The sequence below is a fragment of the Scyliorhinus canicula genome, chromosome 7, assembly GCF_902713615.1.
Source record: "Scyliorhinus canicula chromosome 7, sScyCan1.1, whole genome shotgun sequence".
NCBI lineage: Eukaryota > Metazoa > Chordata > Chondrichthyes > Carcharhiniformes > Scyliorhinidae > Scyliorhinus > Scyliorhinus canicula.
In genome coordinates this window covers 36,656,876-36,677,190 of record NC_052152.1, presented here as the reverse complement: position 1 = coordinate 36,677,190, position 20,315 = coordinate 36,656,876, and the positions used below count along the sequence as shown (strand labels likewise).

The following is a 20,315-nucleotide window of genomic DNA, read 5'->3' as shown; positions in this document are numbered from 1 at the left end:
ACTCAAGCCGGAATAGAATCTGGGATCCTGGAGCTGTGAAGCAATTGTGCTATCCACAGTGCTGCCCAATCCTCAATCCTGTGCGACTGCCCGAGGAAAAGAAAAAGGAATAGACTGTTTAGCCCTCGAGTCTGTTCCCCCTGAGAGCCAGAACTGGAAGTCAGACCAAAGAAAAATTAGTTTAAAAGAAAATGTAATCTTAGAAATTGAGGAAAAATAGTAAGAACAAGATCACATTGCCTGAATAAGGAAGAACATACTAGGAATTATTCTAAACAATGTCAAGAATAACAAAGTGGAACGTATAGGGAAGTGGAGAGAAAGTTCAACAGCATGGAGCTTTGGCAGTTGAAGGCACAACTCTTAATGATAGCTTGAAAAGGAGAATAGATGCACAAGAGCTCATAGTCAGAAGAAATGAGATTTCAGGAGTGGTTATTGGGCTGGAAAGTATAAAGCTCGAGACAGGCAAAGTCATGAGATTTAACCACAAGAATGAAAGTTTAAAATTGAAGCACTGTCAGTGAGCACTGAGATGATGTATGAGCAGAACTTTGCGCCAGATAGGACACAGTGGTTTTTTGAGCTGCACTTTATGGTGGGTGAACAGAAGAGCATTGGAATAATTGGACACAAGAAAAAATGCTGCAGTAGCTGGAAATATGAACTAAAAACAGAAAAGGCTGGAAACAATCAGCAGGTCAGGCAGCATCTGTGGAGAGAAACAATTCACGTTTCTAATTATACTGTTAGTGTCCCCATGCTTTCATTTCAAAAAAGGCATAATTCCTGACAAATTATGTTGCCAAGTCAGGTCATGTAATGGTGATTCTAGCTCCAAGAATTTAACCTTGTAACCGTGCAACATTAATAGTAATAAGCAATTACCAATTAAAGCAGCATGTTTAAGGCTAAATTTGCTTGCTGCAATTCACGTTTATATTTTTTCAAGATTATTCACTTTAGAGGACAATAACATCTGACTGTTGGTGCTCAAACTAATTTTCTGTTGGAGAACAGCAAACAGGACCCAGGATTATATCGGCAGTCCAAACTGAAATCTAAATCTCACTTTGAGAGGAGCAAATCTACTATTCTGTCCTAACGTGTTAGTCCAATAAACCCAGTTTGATGAGCTTTATTTTTCATGTTTATAACAAATACATGTGGAACATTCCTGATGATATATGCGTATATTATCAAATAACAAGCAGAGTATATATACATTCCAACTTAACAAATGAAACTAAATTATGCATGTATACCGACAGCAGTATAAAATTAAGATAACAGTTCACTACCATTTTCAGCATAAACTAACAAAGCCAAGCATGACACAAGTGTATTTCAAGAATTCTGATACGTATTTTCAAATTGTGAAAATGGCAGTAATTCAGACATTAGAAATTAGCACCATCAGGGGAAGGGGTTTCTAAAGGATTACCAGCTATACTTACAAGGATCATTAAACTCTATCTGAATTAGTAATTTAAAACCAAATCTTTGCAATACATTTTTCAATTTCTATTCCATGAATCCAAGAAATGACAATTGAAAATATCACAGTAACAGTTATTAGAAAATGTGTTTTATTGCTTCCATATCCACCCCTTCTCCAACTACCCAACTAAAACAAAAACACAAAGAAAATGTGGTACCGTTTGGTTCCAATGCTAAACCAAAGTCCACTAGCTTGCCAACAATAACTATCCAGGGGCACACAAAGGAGGTGCAGGAGGGATTCGGTGAAGATATTTTACACATCTATTTTTGTGCAGTTATGTGCATTTTTAAATTTAATGGAGGCATTATGCCCAAGGCAGCTGAGAACTGAAAATCCTCACTCTTGGAGCTGCATTTATAGATCACGATCATTAAGCACATATTACCCATGCCGCTCCAGGCATTTCTTCTAAATACAAAGACAGCCGCTACCTTAAGTTATATTTACTCTTCCACAATTGTTTTAAAACAAATTCTGAAAAACAGATACCTTTCATATAGTTTAAAATTCATTTAAAGATTTATTATTTTGATATGGAAACAATTTGAAGTTGAATTGTCTCAGCAGTTGTAATTGAATAGATGTGACAAGAATATTTTTCTAAATTATTTCTAAACACCAATGTTGAAACAAAGGAGATTTCAGTTTTATTTCAATTTTAGGAATAGAAATTACTTTTGCAAACATCGTGTCTAGAGTTGTCTAAGTAGTGGTAGTCCATAACGAACATTTTTCCTAGTATTCTTCGGTTATCTTCATCTGAGCATTCACTTTTCCATGGACATATTTTCGTATCCCATAAACAAAGATTGTGCTCCATTATCTTTGCCAACTAAGCCTTAAGAATGATGTCCTTCTCTTGTTTAACATAAGAGATAAAACATTTGCCAAACCTGCTATTATGGAGGGAACCAGGACCAAACCAGTTATGCCTAGAAAAATGTGTAACAAAATTGTAAAACAAAAATTCTCTACCAATTTAAGCTGCTGAATATTGACACATTCCTTTGCAATGAAGACAAATCTTTACAAGAAAGGGAAGTTCAAGAAATTAAATTTATATTATATATTGTAGGGAGGGTTAAGCAGCCAAGAAACCACAGCATTTATTAGATTATGGCAATAAGCAAAACTAAAAGTTTCCACTAACTTGTCAATACCATCTGCTCTATTTAAGATTTGAGGCCATAATGCAGCAAGATAAGGCACAGAATTTGAAGGATAGTAAAATGTCATTACAAAGCAGAGGATGGGAAAGTATTTTGTCCTTCTCAGGAGTAAAATATTCTGAAATCTGAATTTTGTTTTAATTGGCGGAAGCAAATTAAAGGTAGTACGTTTGTTACAGAAGGTTGTAACTATTTATTTTACGAGTTGAAAGAGTATTACTAATTCATTTTGTAACAGTAATCCTTCATCTGTCATGTGAGAGTACCTTTAAGAAATGGGTGTTTGTAAATGGGTGCGTATATAAATATTTGTAGTGAGAGTATCTTCAAGAAATGGGTGTTTATTACTGCAGTGATGTCAGAGTGGGTGGAGGAGGGCTGTGTCAGCTTTTTACTTTCGTTTTTAGGCTGTTTGCTGCAGGGTGTGTTTTAGTTTTGTTTTCAGAGCTGGATAGCTGCTGTCACAGCCAGAAGGTGTATTAGAGTCTCTTTCTGTAATCTAAAGACTGTAAATCGTTCCAGGTGATTTAAAACTGATAACAGTAGTGACTTTAACCTGATATGCTTCTGGTAAAAGGAGTTTTAGGTCTTATGGATGTTAAAAGGAAAACTTAAAGGATTACTTAGTGTTGTATTCTTTGGGGGGTTGTATTTGAATTAATGGTTGCTAAGATGTTCACTATGTTTTAAAAAACGTTAAGTTGAGTTCATAGAATAAACATTGTTTTGCTTTAAAAAATATTTTTCCATTCCTGCTCTACCAAACCTGTAGAGTAGGCCGTGTGCTCACCATAACCACAATCTATTTAAAGTTGTGGGTCAGGTGAACTCCAAGATACACTTTGTGGTTATCTACACCCTGGCCCATAACACATCCAATTAAACATTTGCAAAACGGTAAAGACAAACTGATAAATAATATCTGCAAAGACGACTAGTGAGACGACCCAATTTTATTCAAAGCACAAAACACATACCATATGGATCTGGGACAAGTTACACCATTTACACCAGTAGCCTACTGAAATTGTGGTACAGCACATTGAAAGAAATGTGGTATCTACTTATTGTTATTGCAGCAAACAAGATGAAATGGTGAAAATCAGAAGCAAAATTGAATCCATCGACTCCCATTTGGGAATAAAACATTTTGCTGAAGTTGGAATGAACACAGTTCAATATTCTCATGGTTTTCATTTTTCCTACAGCTCAATGTGAAGCTCCTAGCCTAATGGCCACATCTACAGCGATTAAACCCCAACACGTGCTACCCACAATTATCTAGCCCCCCCAGTCAGAGCAGTTTTCGTATTGTTAAAATTCTTGCCTTCTCCATGTACAGAGGGAAGTTCTTCCCAAAGTTTCTGATTCAATATGGAGCAGAATCCAGCACAATTTGTTGGGCCAGATTACAACATGCCAGTGGGATTAAGCCCACTTTTGTGCAGCATTATCACTCTTACATAAATATTTGGTGTTATAAAATCATTGCAGACTTGCTGGCAGCTTTTGCAGTTCTCAGAGGCCAAACAATGCCACACTTGTATTACATAAGATTTGCCTATGGTAAATAATGTATATACATGACCAACCAATTTCAACAATACTATTGCCGAATACAAGAAAAACCGAATATGGAGCTTAACATGTTGATAAAAAATGCACAAAACACTGGCTAGTGTATGTATTATATATTTAGGATCATTACATCCAATATATACAGGTGGCTTTATATGCATTATAGCAAAGTATTAACAGGCTGCACAATGAACAGGAGCTATAACCAAAATGCAGAGTTGTGTATTGCAACTTCAAACCCAGGGAACTGCCAAAAATATTAAATTTTGGTCTTTAAAGAAATTGTTGACACAACTATCTTAACTCCGTTTAACTGTTGGCACAAGCATTTTTAATTAAATATCTCATCAATCGTGATTGTATTTAAATGGTGTGCATGAGGCTTAGTAGCACAAGTCCCAGCGCTATGTCAGTTTGGTCTACCAGCCACACACATTGTGTAATTAAGTTTGCAAGACTAAATTATGTAAAAATATTCAATCTTACAGCAGCATTGCACAATATATTAAACCAATGAAACAATCTGATTTCCCGCTTGAAAATCACAAGTTATGCCAATCATGATGTATCAACAGAAAATACAATCAAATCTTTGATTTGGATAAGATCAGGTTCAGTGTTTGGAAACACTTTTTAATTTTACATTCCCCAGTAGCTTAGTGACACTGTGTCATAATCTTTTGTAAAGTAATATCAAGCATCAAACTGACATTCAGTGTGGAGTAATATTATCAGATGTCCTGGGGGAGCACTTACCACTGCCAGTATTACTTTAATTGGAAGCAAATGTACTAGGGTAGAAAGATTGCAATAAAAATAAAAACAGTTTACACAAATAAATCTGCAGCATTTAAGCTCTGGACTTATTTTTACTGGACTGATACAGTCCCATTATATTCATCATTGCTCATAAACCAGCTCTCTGTATCCAAAGGGTATTTTCTGTAGGCTATTTCTTCTTCTTTTCCTGTGTGGAGGTAAACCAAGAGTCCAATAATTTTTTGCTGTAGTAGATCTGCCAGCCATGCACTTGCACTGCAATAACCAAGACCAAGTACATGACTGCTACTGCAGAAAAGCCAAAGATGAAACGGTACGCCTTGCCATGTCGGTACAGCTGCGCTGCCATGGGAAACATCTCCATGGTGCCATAAATGAGAGGGGCAATGGAGAAAAGCCCTGCACTGATCATGGAAAGCACAAGGTAACTGATGTTGTTACGAGGAAAAGCTATAAAACCAAAGATAGATGGTATGATGCTCAGGAGGTATGGGTATTCCCATTGGTATGGCATAGCTATCAGGTCATGTGACACCAACTTCATGTGACTGACAATAACCTGAAGAGTGAGCAGTGTCCATATTACCAAGTGAGCAATTATCAGCTTCTTGATCTCAGACTTCAGAGTTACACTGGAATTGAAAAAGACACAATTTAAATTAATTTTGATCCCTACAGAAAAGCATTTGAAATTCTGATACACAAATTTGTTTACATCTTTCCTGCAAAAAGTATAGCTATTAGTATATAGTGGACTGTTTTAGTTTAACGGGTATAATCATTTTCACAGCACAATTATTACACTTATGGATTGTTAAATATAGGCTTGTAGATTTGTTCCATCACTTTCCAAACAGAGACCGAGTCACTATCCAAGTTACTTACATGCAGGATTTCTGCAAGAAAGATGATCAAAATAAGTATTTGTTTTAAGTTAAGCATTATCAGATGAAAAGATAAATTTGTGATGGGCCTGGTAACATCTCAGAAATATCTGAATACAAACACAATTTGTGAAGTCCAGTAACTTAGGTAAATCAAGAGTTTCTATTTTCATCTTATTGTCCAGGTTTTGTGGTCAGTGGCAAAACAACAGCACTGGCCTCAAAGCAGTCCACAAAGGTTTAATGATCACCATGACGTGGACTTGACATTTGGCACGGTAGCACAGTGATTAGCACTGTTGCTTCACAACACCAGGGTCACAGGTTCGATTCCCAGCTTGGGTCACTGTCGGTGCGGAGTCTGCATAGGTTTCCTCTGGGTGGTCCGGTTTCCTCCCACAAGCCCCGAAAGACGTGCTGTTAGGTAATTTGCACATTCTGAATTCTCCCGGTGTACCCGAATAGGCGCCTGAATGTGGCGACTAGGGGCTTTTCACAGTAACTTCATTGACTGTTAATGTCAGCCTACTTGTGACAATAGGTTATTATTTCCCATATTTTCCCAATAGCAGTCAAAGGCACCAAGTCAAAAGGGATTTCCAGGCATACATCAGTAATGCCAGTAAGCAAGGGAAGCAACTAAATCAAGAGCAGTGAGGGAAAATTGAGAATATGATAGATAAATTACCCATCATAGTATAGGCTCTTATTATTTTCTGAGTGCTATTCAACTCTAGAAATTGGATATGGCATCATCTTGCAAGGAAAAACATTTGAGACTAACTTTGTGCAATCCGTGCATCACGTATCTGTCCTTATCCACAAAAGAATCCTTTAATGTGGAACACATCCTCATTTTTATCAATGTTGGATGCAGCATAGAGTTGAGTACTCCTGGACTTCTACTTAATTATTTGTTGGCATAAGTAGCACCAGCTCAAAGAGAGCTTTCTGATCAGGATGATTATAGTGTGAAAATAAATCATGCCAGCACCAGGCAACTTAAAGGTCTCCTCATTACACAGGTTCCTTGCGCACACACACACACAATCACAGGTTGCGCGCACACACACACACACAATCACAGGTTGCGCGCACACACACACACACACACACAATCACAGGTTGCGCGCACACACACACACAATCACAGGTTGCGCGCACACACACACACACACAATCACAGGTTGCGCGCACACACACACACACACAATCACAGGTTGCGCGCACACACACACACACACAATCACAGGTTGCGCGCACACACACACACACACACAATCACAGGTTGCGCGCACACACACACACACACACAATCACAGGTTGCGCGCGCACACACACACACACACAATCACAGGTTGCGCGCGCACACACACACACACACAATCACAGGTTGCGCGCGCACACACACACACACACAATCACAGGTTGCGCGCACACGCGCACACAATCACAGGTTGCGCACACAATCACAGGTTGCGCACACAATCACAGGTTGCGCACACAATCACAGGTTGCGCACACAATCACAGGTTGCGCACACAATCACAGGTTGCGCACACAATCACAGGTTGCGCACACAATCACAGGTTGCGCACACAATCACAGGTTGCGCACACAATCACAGGTTGCGCACACAATCACAGGTTGCGCACACAATCACAGGTTGCGCACACAATCACAGGTTGCGCACACAATCACAGGTTGCGCACACAATCACAGGTTGCGCACACAATCACAGGTTGCGCACACAATCACAGGTTGCGCACACAATCACAGGTTGCGCACACAATCACAGGTTGCGCACACAATCACAGGTTGCGCACACAATCACAGGTTGCGCACACAATCACAGGTTGCGCACACAATCACAGGTTGCGCACACAATCACAGGTTGCGCACACAATCACAGGTTGCGCACACAATCACAGGTTGCGCACACAATCACAGGTTGCGCACACAATCACAGGTTGCGCACACAATCACAGGTTGCGCACACAATCACAGGTTGCGCACACAATCACAGGTTGCGCACACAATCACAGGTTGCGCACACAATCACAGGTTGCGCACACAATCACAGGTTGCGCACACAATCACAGGTTGCGCACACAATCACAGGTTGCGCACACAATCACAGGTTGCGCACACAATCACAGGTTGCGCACACAATCACAGGTTGCGCACACAATCACAGGTTGCGCACACAATCACAGGTCGCGCACACAATCACAGGTCGCGCACACAATCACAGGTCGCGCACACAATCACAGGTCGCGCACACAATCACAGGTCGCGCACACAATCACAGGTCGCGCACACAATCACAGGTCGCGCACACAATCACAGGTCGCGCACACAATCACAGGTCGCGCACACAATCACAGGTCGCAGCACACAATCACAGGTCGCGCACACAATCACAGGTCGCGCACACAATCACAGGTCGCGCACACAATCACAGGTCGCGCACACAATCACAGGTCGCGCACACAATCACAGGTCGCGCACACAATCACAGGTCGCGCACACAATCACAGGTCGCGCACACAATCACAGGTCGCGCACACAATCACAGGTCGCGCACACAATCACAGGTCGCACACACAATCACAGGTCGCACACACAATCACAGGTCGCACACACAATCACAGGTCGCACACAATCACAGGTCGCACACAATCACAGGTCGCACACAATCACAGGTCGCACACAATCACAGGTCGCACACAATCACAGGTCGCACACAATCACAGGTCGCACTCAATCACAGGTTGTGCGCACACAATCACAGGTCGCACACAATCACAGGTCGCACACAATCACAGGTTGTGCGCACACAATCACAGGTCGCACACAATCACAGGTCGCACACAATCACAGGTTGTGCGCACACAATCACAGGTCGCACACAATCACAGGTCGCACACAATCACAGGTTGCACACACAATCACAGGTTGCACACACACACAATCACAGGTTGTGCGCACACACACACAATCACAGGTTGTGCGCACACACACACAATCACAGGTTGTGCGCACACACACACAATCACAGGTTGTGCGCACACACACACAATCACAGGTTGTGCACACACACACACAATCACAGGTTGTGCGCACACACACACAATCACAGGTTGTGCGCACACACACACAATCACAGGTTGTGCGCACACACACACAATCACAGGTTGTGCGCACACACACACAATCACAGGTTGTGCACACACACACACAATCACAGATTGTGCACACACACACACACAATCACAGGTTGTGCACACACACACACAATCACAGGTTGTGCACACACACACACAATCACAGGTTGTGCACACACACACACAATCACAGGTTGTGCACACACACACACAATCACAGGTTGTGCACACACACACAATCACAGGTTGTGCACACACACACACAATCACAGGTTGTGCACACACACACAATCACAGGTTGTGCGCACACACACACAATCACAGGTTGTGCGCACACACACACAATCACAGGTTGCGCACACACACACAATCACAGGTTGCGCACACACACACAATCACAGGTTGCACACACACACACAATCACAGGTTGCACACACACAATCACAGGTTGCACACACACAATCACAGGTTGCACACACACAATCACAGGTTGCACACACACAATCACAGGTTGCACACACACACAATCACAGGTTGCACACACACACAATCACAGGTTGCACACACACACAATCACAGGTTGCACACACACACAATCACAGGTTGCACACACACACAATCACAGGTTGCACACACACACACACAATCACAGGTTGCACACACACACACAATCACAGGTTGCACACACACACACAATCACAGGTTGCACACACACAATCACAGGTTGCGCACACACAATCACAGGTTGCACACACACAATCACAGGTTGCACACACACATCACAGGTTGCACACACACACACACAATCACAGGTTGCACACACACACAATCACAGGTTGCACACACACACAATCACAGGTTGCACACACACACAATCACAGGTTGCGCACACACACACAATCACAGGTTGCGCACACACACACAATCACAGGTTGCGCACACACACACAATCACAGGTTGCGCGCACACACAATCACAGGTTGCGCGCACACACACAATCACAGGTTGCGCACACACACAATCACAGGTTGCGCACACACACAATCACAGGTTGCGCACACACACAATCACAGGTTGCGCACACACAATCACAGGTTGCGCACACACAATCACAGGTTGCGCACACACAATCACAGGTTGCGCACACACACAATCACAGGTGGCACACACACAATCACAGGTTGCACACACACAATCACAGGTTGCACACACACACAATCACAGGTTGCACACACACACAATCACAGGTTGCACACACACACACACAATCACAGGTTGCACACACACACACACAATCACAGGTTGCGCACACACACACAATCACAGGTTGCACACACACACACACACAATCACAGGTTGCACACACACACACACACACACACAATCACAGGTTGCACACACACACACACACAATCACAGGTTGCACACACACAATCACAGGTTGCACACACATACACAATCACAGGTTGCACACACATACACAATCACAGGTTGCGCACACATACACAATCACAGGTTGCACACACATACACAATCACAGGTTGCACACACACACACACAATCACAGGTTGCACACACACACACAATCATAGGTTGCACATGTGTCTAGAGTATCTGCAGACCTTACTAATTCTATAGTTAGAATAGACTATTTAGTGTAACCCTAAAACTTCAGTTGAAACACTGCAGATCGGGTAACTGAAGGCAAGTAGAGACCCTGTAATTTACTGCAGCATGTCAGTCATTAAATCCTACCAATGATTTTGTTGAGGACTCCAAGCAGCAGCAGAGCTTGAAGGTCCAAAGATCTTCTAAATAAAGGGACAAGCTTATGTTGCTCACACCGTACGATTGTACTGGCTAAAAAATAGAAAATATGGCAGTAACCAGCTACAATGTGAGTTTTTCCCAACCTTATCTAGTAAAACACTCTTCTTCCTACACGTGTCCAGAACATGGACATAGTCTTGAAGAGTTGCAAAGTTATTTCGTTCATTACAAAATGTGTCTTTGATCAATGGTTAATCTTGGGTTTCTTCGCCCTAGCCTAAAAAAGTATAAAGTATCACAGGAATTACAGCATGATTGAATGCACACAGCAGTCTCACAGAGGCAACTTTGATGGGTATTTCAATACAGGCATTGCCCAATGACTGCTTTGTGTCAGTAAAAATTGCCAATGACTGCTTTGTGTCCTGAAAGACATGCTTGTTCGGTGAATTGGACATTCTGAATTCTCCCTCTGTGTACCCGAACAGGCGCCGGAGTGTGGCGACTAGGATATTTTCACAGTAACTTCATTGCAGTGTTAATGCAAGTCTACTTGTGACAATAATAAAGATTATTTACAGTTCTTCGAAACACACATTTTGTTTCTTTACAATCCCCTTCTCCCAGCACCATGTCACGACCTTTATTGTTCTTCATTTCCCCAATATCTTTCCTTTCCCAGGTTTTTTCTTGCTTACAGACTGTAAATCTCGAACTATTCCCATTTCTGATGAAGGGTCATTCATAAACGCAGCTTGCAGATCCCCAGCATTACACAGAACATAGAACAGTACAGCACAGTACAGGCCCTTCAGCCCACGATGTTGTGCCAACCATTTATCCTAATCTAAGATCAGCCTCACCTACACCTCTTCAATTTACAGCTGTCCATGTGCCTGTCCAAGAGTTGCTTAAATGCCCCTAATGACTCTGACTCCACCACTTCCGTTCCAGTGCATTCCACGCACTCACCGCTCTGTGTAAAGAACTCACCTCTGACATCTCCCCATTACCTTCCTCCAATCACCTGAAAATTATGTCCCCTTGTGACAGCCATTTCCACCCTGGGGAAAAGTCTCTGGCTATCCACTCTTTCCATGCCTCTCATCACCTTGTACACCTCTATCAAATCACCTCTCTGCCTTCTTCGCTCCAGTGAGAAAAGCCCTAGCTCCCTCAACCTTTCTTCATAAAGACATGCCCTCCAGTCCAGGCAGCATCCTGGTAATTCTCCTCTGTACTCTCTCCAAAGCATCCACATCCTTCCTACTAATGAGGCGACCGGAACTGGACACAATATTCAAAGTGTGGTCTAATTAGTTTTATAAAGCTGCAGCAAAACCTCACGGCTTTTAAACTCAATCCCCCTGTTAATGAAAGCCAATACACCATACGCCTTCTCAACAACCTTATCAACCTGGGTGGCAACTTTGAGGGATCTATGTATGTGGACCCCAAGATCCCTCTTTTCCTCCACACTTCCAAGAATCTTGCCTTTAACCTGTATTCAGCATTCAAATTCGACCTTCCAAAACGAATCACTTCACATTTATCAAGGTTGAACTCCATCTGCCACCTCAGCCCAGCTCTGCATCCTGTCAATGTCCTGTTGTAACCTGCAACAACCCTCAACACTATCTACAACTCCACCAACCTTCGTGTCATCAGTAAACTTACTAACCCACCCTTCACTTCCTCATCCAAGTCATTTATAAAAACCACAAAGAGCAGAGGTCCCAGAACAGATCCTTGTGGGACACCACTGGTCACCGACCTCCAAGCGGAATAGTGTCCACCCACTACCGCTCACTATCTTCTTTCGGCCAGCCAATTCTGTATCTAGACAGCCAAATTTCCCTGTATCCCATGCCCCCTAATTTTCTGAATGAGCCTACCATGGGGAACCTTACCAAATGCCTTACTGAAATCCATACACACCCGATCCACTGCCCGACCTTCATCAATGTGCCTCGTCACATCCTCAAAGAATTCAATGAGGCTTGTGAGGCATGACCTGCCCCTCACAAAGCCATGCTGACTATCTTTAATCAAACTATGTTTTTCTAAATAATCATAAATCCTATCTCTCAGAATCCTTTCCAATGTTTTGCTCACCAGACGCAAGACTGATGGGTCTGTAATTCCCAGGGACTTCCCTATTCCCTTTCTTGAATAGGGGAACAACACTCGCCTCCCTCCGATCATCTGGTACTACTCCAGTAGAGATTGAGGACGCAAAGATCATCGCCAAAGGCGCAGCAATCTCCTCCCTCGCTTCCTGTAGTAACCTTGGGTATATCCCATCAGGCCCAGGGGACTTATCTACCCTGATGCTTTTCAAAATTTCCAGCACATCCTCATTCTTAATATCAACATTGATTAATAATATTTTGCTATTAAGTCTAAAGCAACTTTTTTTGCTGTTCTGTAAAAATGATTCGAATAATCCCATAAAGAAAATACCTCATCTGATAGTGTGAAGCTACTTTCTCTCTATGGTGGAAGTCACTGCCATCTGTTCCTGCTGCACGTGGACCTGCACGAGACGCCATGGTGAACAAGCAACTTCTAGGCCTATGGGGAATTAGAACATGAAATAAGTGACCGAGTAGGCTGATGTCAATTTGGATGGTTTGAGCTTCACCTCCACAATTTTCTGGAAATCTAATTAGAACATAGAACTGTACAGCACAGTACGGGCCCTTCGGCCCACTTTCCTCTAAACTTCACTCATTATCCTCTGCACATCAAGGTGGTAAAGAGGAGATTAAGTAAAAATGTTCAAAATCAAAAATATTTATTAAGAAAACCCACCCCTCAGACCAAAGCCCACCCCCTTCACTCACCCTCCTCCTCTCCACCACTGTTCCAATCTCTTCCACTTGCCCTCCCTTTTCCTCCATCATCTCTCTCCTACCCTCGCAGCCTCAATACCCCCTGACCCCACAGCCACAATCCCCTCCAATCGCCCTCTTCCTTCAGCAGTGGAATCACCACCTCTCTCCCTCCCCCTCGTCTATCCCTCTCACATCCACCCATGGCCTCAATCCCCTCCCTCTCACATCCATTACTCTTCCCCTGCTGACCCAATCCCCTCCACTCTGTCTCTTGCAACCCCCCCCCCCAGCTCTCCTACTCTCACCAGCCCCGCAGCCCCCATTTTCTCCATACTGCCTCTTTCTCACCTTCCATTGCATTCATCTGCAGTCCCATTCCCCTCCACTCACCACCCACCTCCTACAGCCTCACTTCCCTCCCAAATTACATCCACTCTCCTACTTCAGTGACCACAATACTTCCCACTTCCCTCTCCTCCTTCATTCTGCCCCTGCCTTCCCTCCCCAGCCCTGCTCCCTCCCGCCTCCTCAGCCCTGCTCCCTCCCTCCCCCAGCCCCGCTCCCTCCCCCCTCCCTCTCAGCCCCGCTCCCCCCCTCTCGCTCCCCCACTCCCTCCGCCCCTCTCGCTCCCCCGCTCCCTCCCTCCCCCGCTCCCTCTCGCTCCCCCCCTCACTCCCTCTCTCCTCCCCCGCTCCCTCCCTCCCTCTCCCCCGCTCCTCCCTCTCCCCCGCTCCCTCTCACCCCCGCTCCCTCCCTCCCTCCGCTCTCCCCCCCTCCCTCTCTCTCCCCCGCTCCCTCCCTCCCCCCGCTCCCTCCCTCCCTCCCCCCGCTCTCCCCCCCCCCTCTCCCTCCCTCTCTCTCCCCCGCTCCCTCCCTCACTCTCCCCCGCTCCCTCCCTCACTCTCTCTCCTCCGCTCCCTCCCTCTCTCTCTCTCCCGCTCCCTCCCTCTCTCCCTCTCCCCTGAACCCCTCCTCTCTCTCTCCCCCGCTCCCTCCCTCTCTCTCCCCCGCTCCCTCCCTCTCTCTCCCCCGCTCCCTTCCTCTCTCTCTCCCGCTCCCTTCCTCTCTCTCTCCCGCTCCCTCCCCCTCTCTCTCCCGCTCCCCTCCCCCTCTCTCTCCCGCTCCCGCCCTCCCTCCCGCAGCTCTCTGCTCCCCCCGTGCCCCTCCCTCCCTCTCGCCGTCCCACCGCTCCCTCCCACTCTCATCTGCTCACCCCGCTCACCTCCCCCTCTCTATCCCCCGCTCCCGCCCCTCATCTCCCGCTCCTCCCCCTCCTCTCCCCGCTCCCTCACTCTCCCCCCCGCTCCCTCCTCTCTCCCCCGCGTCCCAGCCATCTCTCCCCCCCCGCGCCCTCCCTCTCTCCCCCCCGCTCCCTCCCGCTCTCCCCCCCCGCGCCCGTCCCTCTCTCCCCCCCCCGCTTCCCTCCCTCTCTTCCCCCTCGCTCCCTCTCCCTCTCCCCCCTCCCCTCCCGCTCTCCCCCATCCCCTCCTCTCGCCCCCCCGCGCCCGTCCCTCTCCTCCCACCCCCGCGTCCCTCCCTACTCTCCCCCCGCTCTCCCTCCCTCTCTCCCCCCGCGCTCCCGCCCTCTCTCCCCCGCGCCCATCCCCGCTCCCTCCCGCTCGCCCCTCCCCCCCTCCATCCCTCTCGCCCCCCCCGCTCTCCCGCCCTCTCCCCTCTCCGCCCTCTCATCCCCCGCTCCCTTCCTCCTCTCTCTCTCCCCGCCTCCCCCTCTCTCCCCGCCTCCCTCCCTCCCCCGCTCCTCCCTCCCCGCTCCTCCCTCTCTCCCCCGCTCCTCTCTCCCTCCCTCCCCCCGCTCCCTCCCTCTCTCCCCCCCGCTCCCTCCCTCTCGCTCCCCCCCGCTCCCTCCCTCTCTCCCCCCCCCCGCTCCCTCCCTCTCTCCCCCCCGCTCCCTCCCTCTCCCCTCTCTCCTCCCCCTCCCCCCCCGCTCCCTCCCCCCCTCATCCCCTCTCCCCCGCCCTCCACCCTCCCCCGCTCCCCTCCCCCGCTCTCTTCCCCCGCTCCCTCCCCCCCTCCCTCTCCCCCCGCTCCCTCCCCTCATCCCCCGCTCCCTCCCTCTCTCTCTCCCCCGCTCCCTCCCCTCTCTCTCCCCCTCTCTCCCCCTCCTCTCCCTCCCCCTCTCCCCCCGCTCCCTCCCCCTCTCTCCCCCCCCCCCGCTCCTCCCCCCTCTCCCTCCCCCTCTCTCTCCCCCCTCCCTCCCCTCTCTCTCTCTCCCCCCTCCCTCCCCCTCTCTCTCTCTCACTCCCTCCCCCTCCTCTCTCTCTCTCTCTCTCTCCCGCTCACTCCCCCTCCCCCTCTCCCTCCCCCGCTCCCTCCCCCTCTCCCTCTCTCTCTCCCCCGCTCCCTCCCCCTCTCTCTCTCTCGCTCCCTCCCCCTCTCTCTCTCCCCCTCCCTCCCCCTCTCCTCTCACTCCCTCTCCTCCCCTCCCCCTCCCCCTCCCCTCCCCCTCTCCCTCTCCCTCCCCCTCTCCCTCCCCCTCTCCCGCTCCCTCCCCTCCCCCTCTCCCGCTCCCTCCCCCCCCCTCTCCCCCCCCTCCCCCGCTCCCTCCCCCTCCCCCTCTCCGCTCCCCCCCCCCTCTCCCGCTCCCTCCCCCCCTCCCCCGCTCCCTCCCCTCTCCGCTCCCTCCCCTCTCCCTCCCCCTCTCTCTCCCGCTCCCTCCCCCTCCCCCTCTCCCCGCTCCCTCCCCCCTCCCCCCGCTCCCTCCCCCTCCCTCCCGCTCCCTCCCCCCCCTCCCTCTCTCCCCCCTCCCCTCCCCCTCCCTCTCTCCCGCTCCCTCCCCCTCCCTCCTCCCGCTCCCTCCCCTCCCTCTCTCCCGCTCCCTCCCCCTCCCTCTCTCCCCTCCCTCCCCCTCCCTCTCTCTCTCCCTCTCCCTCCCTCTCCCCTCTCCCGCTCCCTCCCTCCTCTCCTCCCCTCGCCTCCCCTCCCTCCCCCCTCCCTCCCCCCCCCCCCCCCTCCCCCTCTCTCCCCTCCCTCCCCCTCCTCTCTCCCGCTCCCCTCCCCCTCCCCCGCTCCCTCCCCCTCCCCCTCCCTCTCCCCCGCTCCCTCCCCCTCCCTCTCTCCCGCCTCCCTCCCCCTCCCCCTCCCTCTCTCCCGCTCCCTCCCCCCTCTCTCTCCCCCCGCTCCCTCCCCCTCTCTCTCTCCCGCTCCCTCCCCCTCTCTCTCTCCCGCTCCCTCCCCCCCTCTCTCTCCCGCTCCCTCCCCCTCTCTCTCTCCCCTCCCTCCCCCTCTCCTCTCTCCCGCTCCCCTCCCCCTCTCTCTCTCTCTCCCGCTCCCTCCCCCTCTCTCTCTCCCGCTCCCTCCCCCCGCTCCCTCTCTCTCCCTCTCTCTCTCCCTCTCCCGCTCCCTCCCCCTCTCTCCTCTCCCGCTCCCTCCCCCTCTCTCTCTCCCCGCTCCCTCCCCCTCTCTCTCTCCCCGCTCCCTCCCCCTCTCTCTCCCCCGCTCCCTCCCCCCTCTCTCTCTCCCGCTCCCTCCCCCTCTCTCTCTCCCGCTCCCTCCCCCTCTCTCTCCTCGCCGCTCCCTCCCCCTCTCTCTCTCCCGCTCCCTCCCCTCTCTCTCCCGCTCCCTCCCCCTCTCTCTCGCTCCGCTCCCTCCCCCCTCTCTCTCTCCCGCTCCCCCTCTCTCTCTCCCGCTCCCCCTCTCTCTCTCGCGCTCCCCCTCTCTCTCTCCCGCTCCCCCTCTCTCTCTCCCGCTCCCCCTCTCTCTCTCCCGCTCCCCCTCTCTCTCCTCCCGCGCCCTCCCCCTCTCTCTCTCCCCGCTCCCCCTCTCTCCTCTCCCGCTCCCTCCCCCTCGTCTCCTCTCCCGCTCCCTCCCCCTCTCTCTCTCCCGCTCCCCCTCTCTCTCTCCCGCGCCCCCCCCCTCTCTCTCCCGCTCCCTCCCCCTCTCTCTCTCCCCCGCTCCCTCCCCCTCTCTCTCTCCCGCTCCCCCTCTCTCTCTCCCGCTCCCTCCCCCTCTCTCTCTCCCGCTCCCTCCCCCTCTCTCTCTCTCCCGCTCCCTCCCTCTCTCTCCCGCTCCCCCTCCCTCTCTCTCCCCCGCTCCCTCCCCCTCTCTCGTCTCTCCCGCCTCCTCTCCTCTCCCTCCCGCTCCCTCCCCCTCCCCCCCCTCTCTCTCTCCCTCCCCCGTCCCTCCCCCTCCCCCGCCCCCTCCCCCTCCCCCTTCCCTCCCCTCCCCCCCTCCCCCGTTCCCTCCCCCTCCCCCGTTCCCTCCCCCTCCCCCCCCGTTCCCTCCCCCTCCCCCTCCTCCCCCTCCCCTCCCCCGTTCCCTCCCCTCCCCCTCCCCCCCCCCTCCCCCGTTCCCTTCCCCTCCCCCCCCCTCCCCCGTTCCCTCCCCCCCCTCCCCCGCTCCCTCCCCCCCTCCCCCGCTCCCTCCCCCCCCTCCCCCGCTCCCTCCCCCCTCCCTCCCTCCCCCACCCCGCTCCCTCCCCCCCTCCCTCGCTCCCTCCCCCCCGCCCTCCCCCCCCTCCCTCCCCCCCCTCCCCCGCTCCCCCTCCCCCCATCCCCCGCTCCCTCCCCCCCCCTCCCTCCCCCCCCTCCCCCGCTCCCTCCCCCCCCATCCCCCGCTCCCTCCCCCTCCCTCCCTCCCCCCCCCCCGCTCCCTCCCCCCCCTCCCTCGCTCCCTCCCCCCCCTCCCTCCCCCCCTCCCTCCCCCCCTCCCTCCTCCCTCCCTCCCCCCTCCCTCCCCTCCCCCCCTCCCCCCCTCCCCCTCCCTCCCCCTCTCCCCTCCCTCCCCTCCCCCCGCTCCCTCCCTCCCTCCCCCCCTCCCTCCCCCCCCCCTCCCCCGCTCCCTCCCCCCCCCCCTCCCCGCTCCCTCCCCCCCCCCCTCCCCCGCTCCCTCCCCCCCCCCCCCCCCCCCCGTCCCCCCCCCTCCCCCCCCCCACCCCCCCCCCCCCCCCCTCCCCCCCCCCCCCCCCCCCCCCCCCCCCCCCCCCCCCCCCCCCCCCCGCCCCCCCCCCCCTCCCCCCCTCTCTCCCTCCCCCCCCCCCTCCCCCTCCTCCCCCCCCCCCCCCCCCCCCTCCCCCCTCCCTCCCCCCCCCCCCCCCCTCTCCCTCCCCCCCCCCCTCCCCCCCCCCCTCCCCCCCTCCCTCTCCCCCCCCCCCCCCTCCCCCCCTCCCCCCCCCCCCCCCCCCCTCCCCTCCCTCCCCCCCCTCTCCCCCCCCTCCCCCCCCCTCCCCGTCCCCTCCTCTCTCCTCCCCCCCTCCCCCTCTCTCCCCCCCTCCCCCCCTCCTCCCCCCTCCCTCCCCCTCTCCCTCCCCCCCCTCCCCCCTCCCCCCTCCCTCCCCCCTCCCTCTCCCCTCTCTCTCTCCCCCCCTCCCTCCCCCTCTCTCTCTCCCCCGCTCCCTCCCCCTCTCTCTTCCCCGCTCCCTCTCTCTCTCCCCCGCTCCCTCCCCCTCTCTCTCTCCCCCGCTCCCTCCCCCTCTCTCTCTCCCCCCTCCCCGGACTGTTGACGGACGGGACTGTTGACGGACGCGGCTGTTACCGGACAGCGGGGCGGCTCTCCGAGCTGCAGACTGACCACAATCCCTTCTTGCCCGGCTCTCACCAACTGACTCAGCGCGAGCCGCACTTCCCACCCTGCACCGCGGCCCTCCCCACCTTGCACCGCGCCACCCGCCTGCTTCTGGCCCGCTGCACTGATTGGTGCGTGCCCCTTGTGCAGCGGGCCAATCCCCGTCCTTCTGCGTATCATTCTGAGCCGCATCTTTGGTCTCCGCTGCGCTCACTGAGTCTCCGCGTTGATCGTGGGAGTTATTAATATCCTCACTGCTAGTACAGTATCAAACTTTGAGCACCGCACAGTGGCTGAATTGTCCCGAACCACCAGTAGCTTCGCTGCCAAACCTGCTGAGTATTTCCAGCAAGATTCTGTTTTTATTTCAATTATGTACATGCGTGAGGTTGCTCTGTTGCTGTGTCACATACTCACCAAAAATGATTTCGTCCAGTGTACCTAAATTTTTGAATGACATGATACCCCTTAATTATTGCAACTGGAAATGCCTTCTTTCAGCATTTATTCACTGTTAAACCAGTACTGAATGCACAGAAATGTACAAATGAATATTGTAAAGACCAATGCCATCCCTATTGAAAAGACGATACACCAGTCCCTTGCGATAAATTAGCTCCCATGCCATACCAATTATCTGAGGCGGATGCCCATCGTTTGAACCTTGGTATTATATTTGACCCTGAGATGAGCTTCTAACTGCACATCTGCACCATCACTCGACAGCCTAATTTCACCTCCATAATATTGTCTGAACCCACCCTTGCCTCAGCTTATTACTGAAATAGCCTTTGTTACTTCCAGGGTTGACTATTCCAATGCACACCTGGCTGTCTCCTATCTTCCATCCTCCATAAACATAAGATAATGCAAAACTCTGATGTCCTAACCCTCACACCAAATCCTCTTCAACTATCACTTATATTCGCTGACCTACAATGGCTCCCCATTCTGCAATATCTTGATTTTCCAATTCTTAGCCTTGTTTTGAACTTTCTTCATGGTTTAACCCTTTGTCTTTGTGTGGTGAATCACTGTGTACACCTGTATTAGGGGATGTAAGGTAGGACCTGTACTACAGGTTCGCCTGTAGCCCCTGCCGGCTG

At 51.4% G+C, this 20,315-nt stretch overlaps 1 protein-coding gene across 1 annotated transcript; it reads right to left on the bottom strand.

Moving 5' to 3' along the window:
- Window positions 1–3,608: 3,608 nt before the first annotated feature.
- On the bottom strand, window positions 3,609–19,295 carry jagn1a (jagunal homolog 1a). Its single transcript, XM_038801788.1, has 3 exons — window positions 19,180–19,295; window positions 13,316–13,426; window positions 3,609–5,663 (listed from the first exon to the last, which is right to left on the bottom strand). Exons 2-3 carry the CDS (start codon window positions 13,402–13,404, stop codon window positions 5,201–5,203), a joined length of 552 nt encoding a protein of 183 aa, XP_038657716.1. The 5' UTR covers window positions 13,405–13,426; window positions 19,180–19,295; the 3' UTR covers window positions 3,609–5,200.
- Between the last annotated feature and the right edge of the window lie 1,020 nt (window positions 19,296–20,315).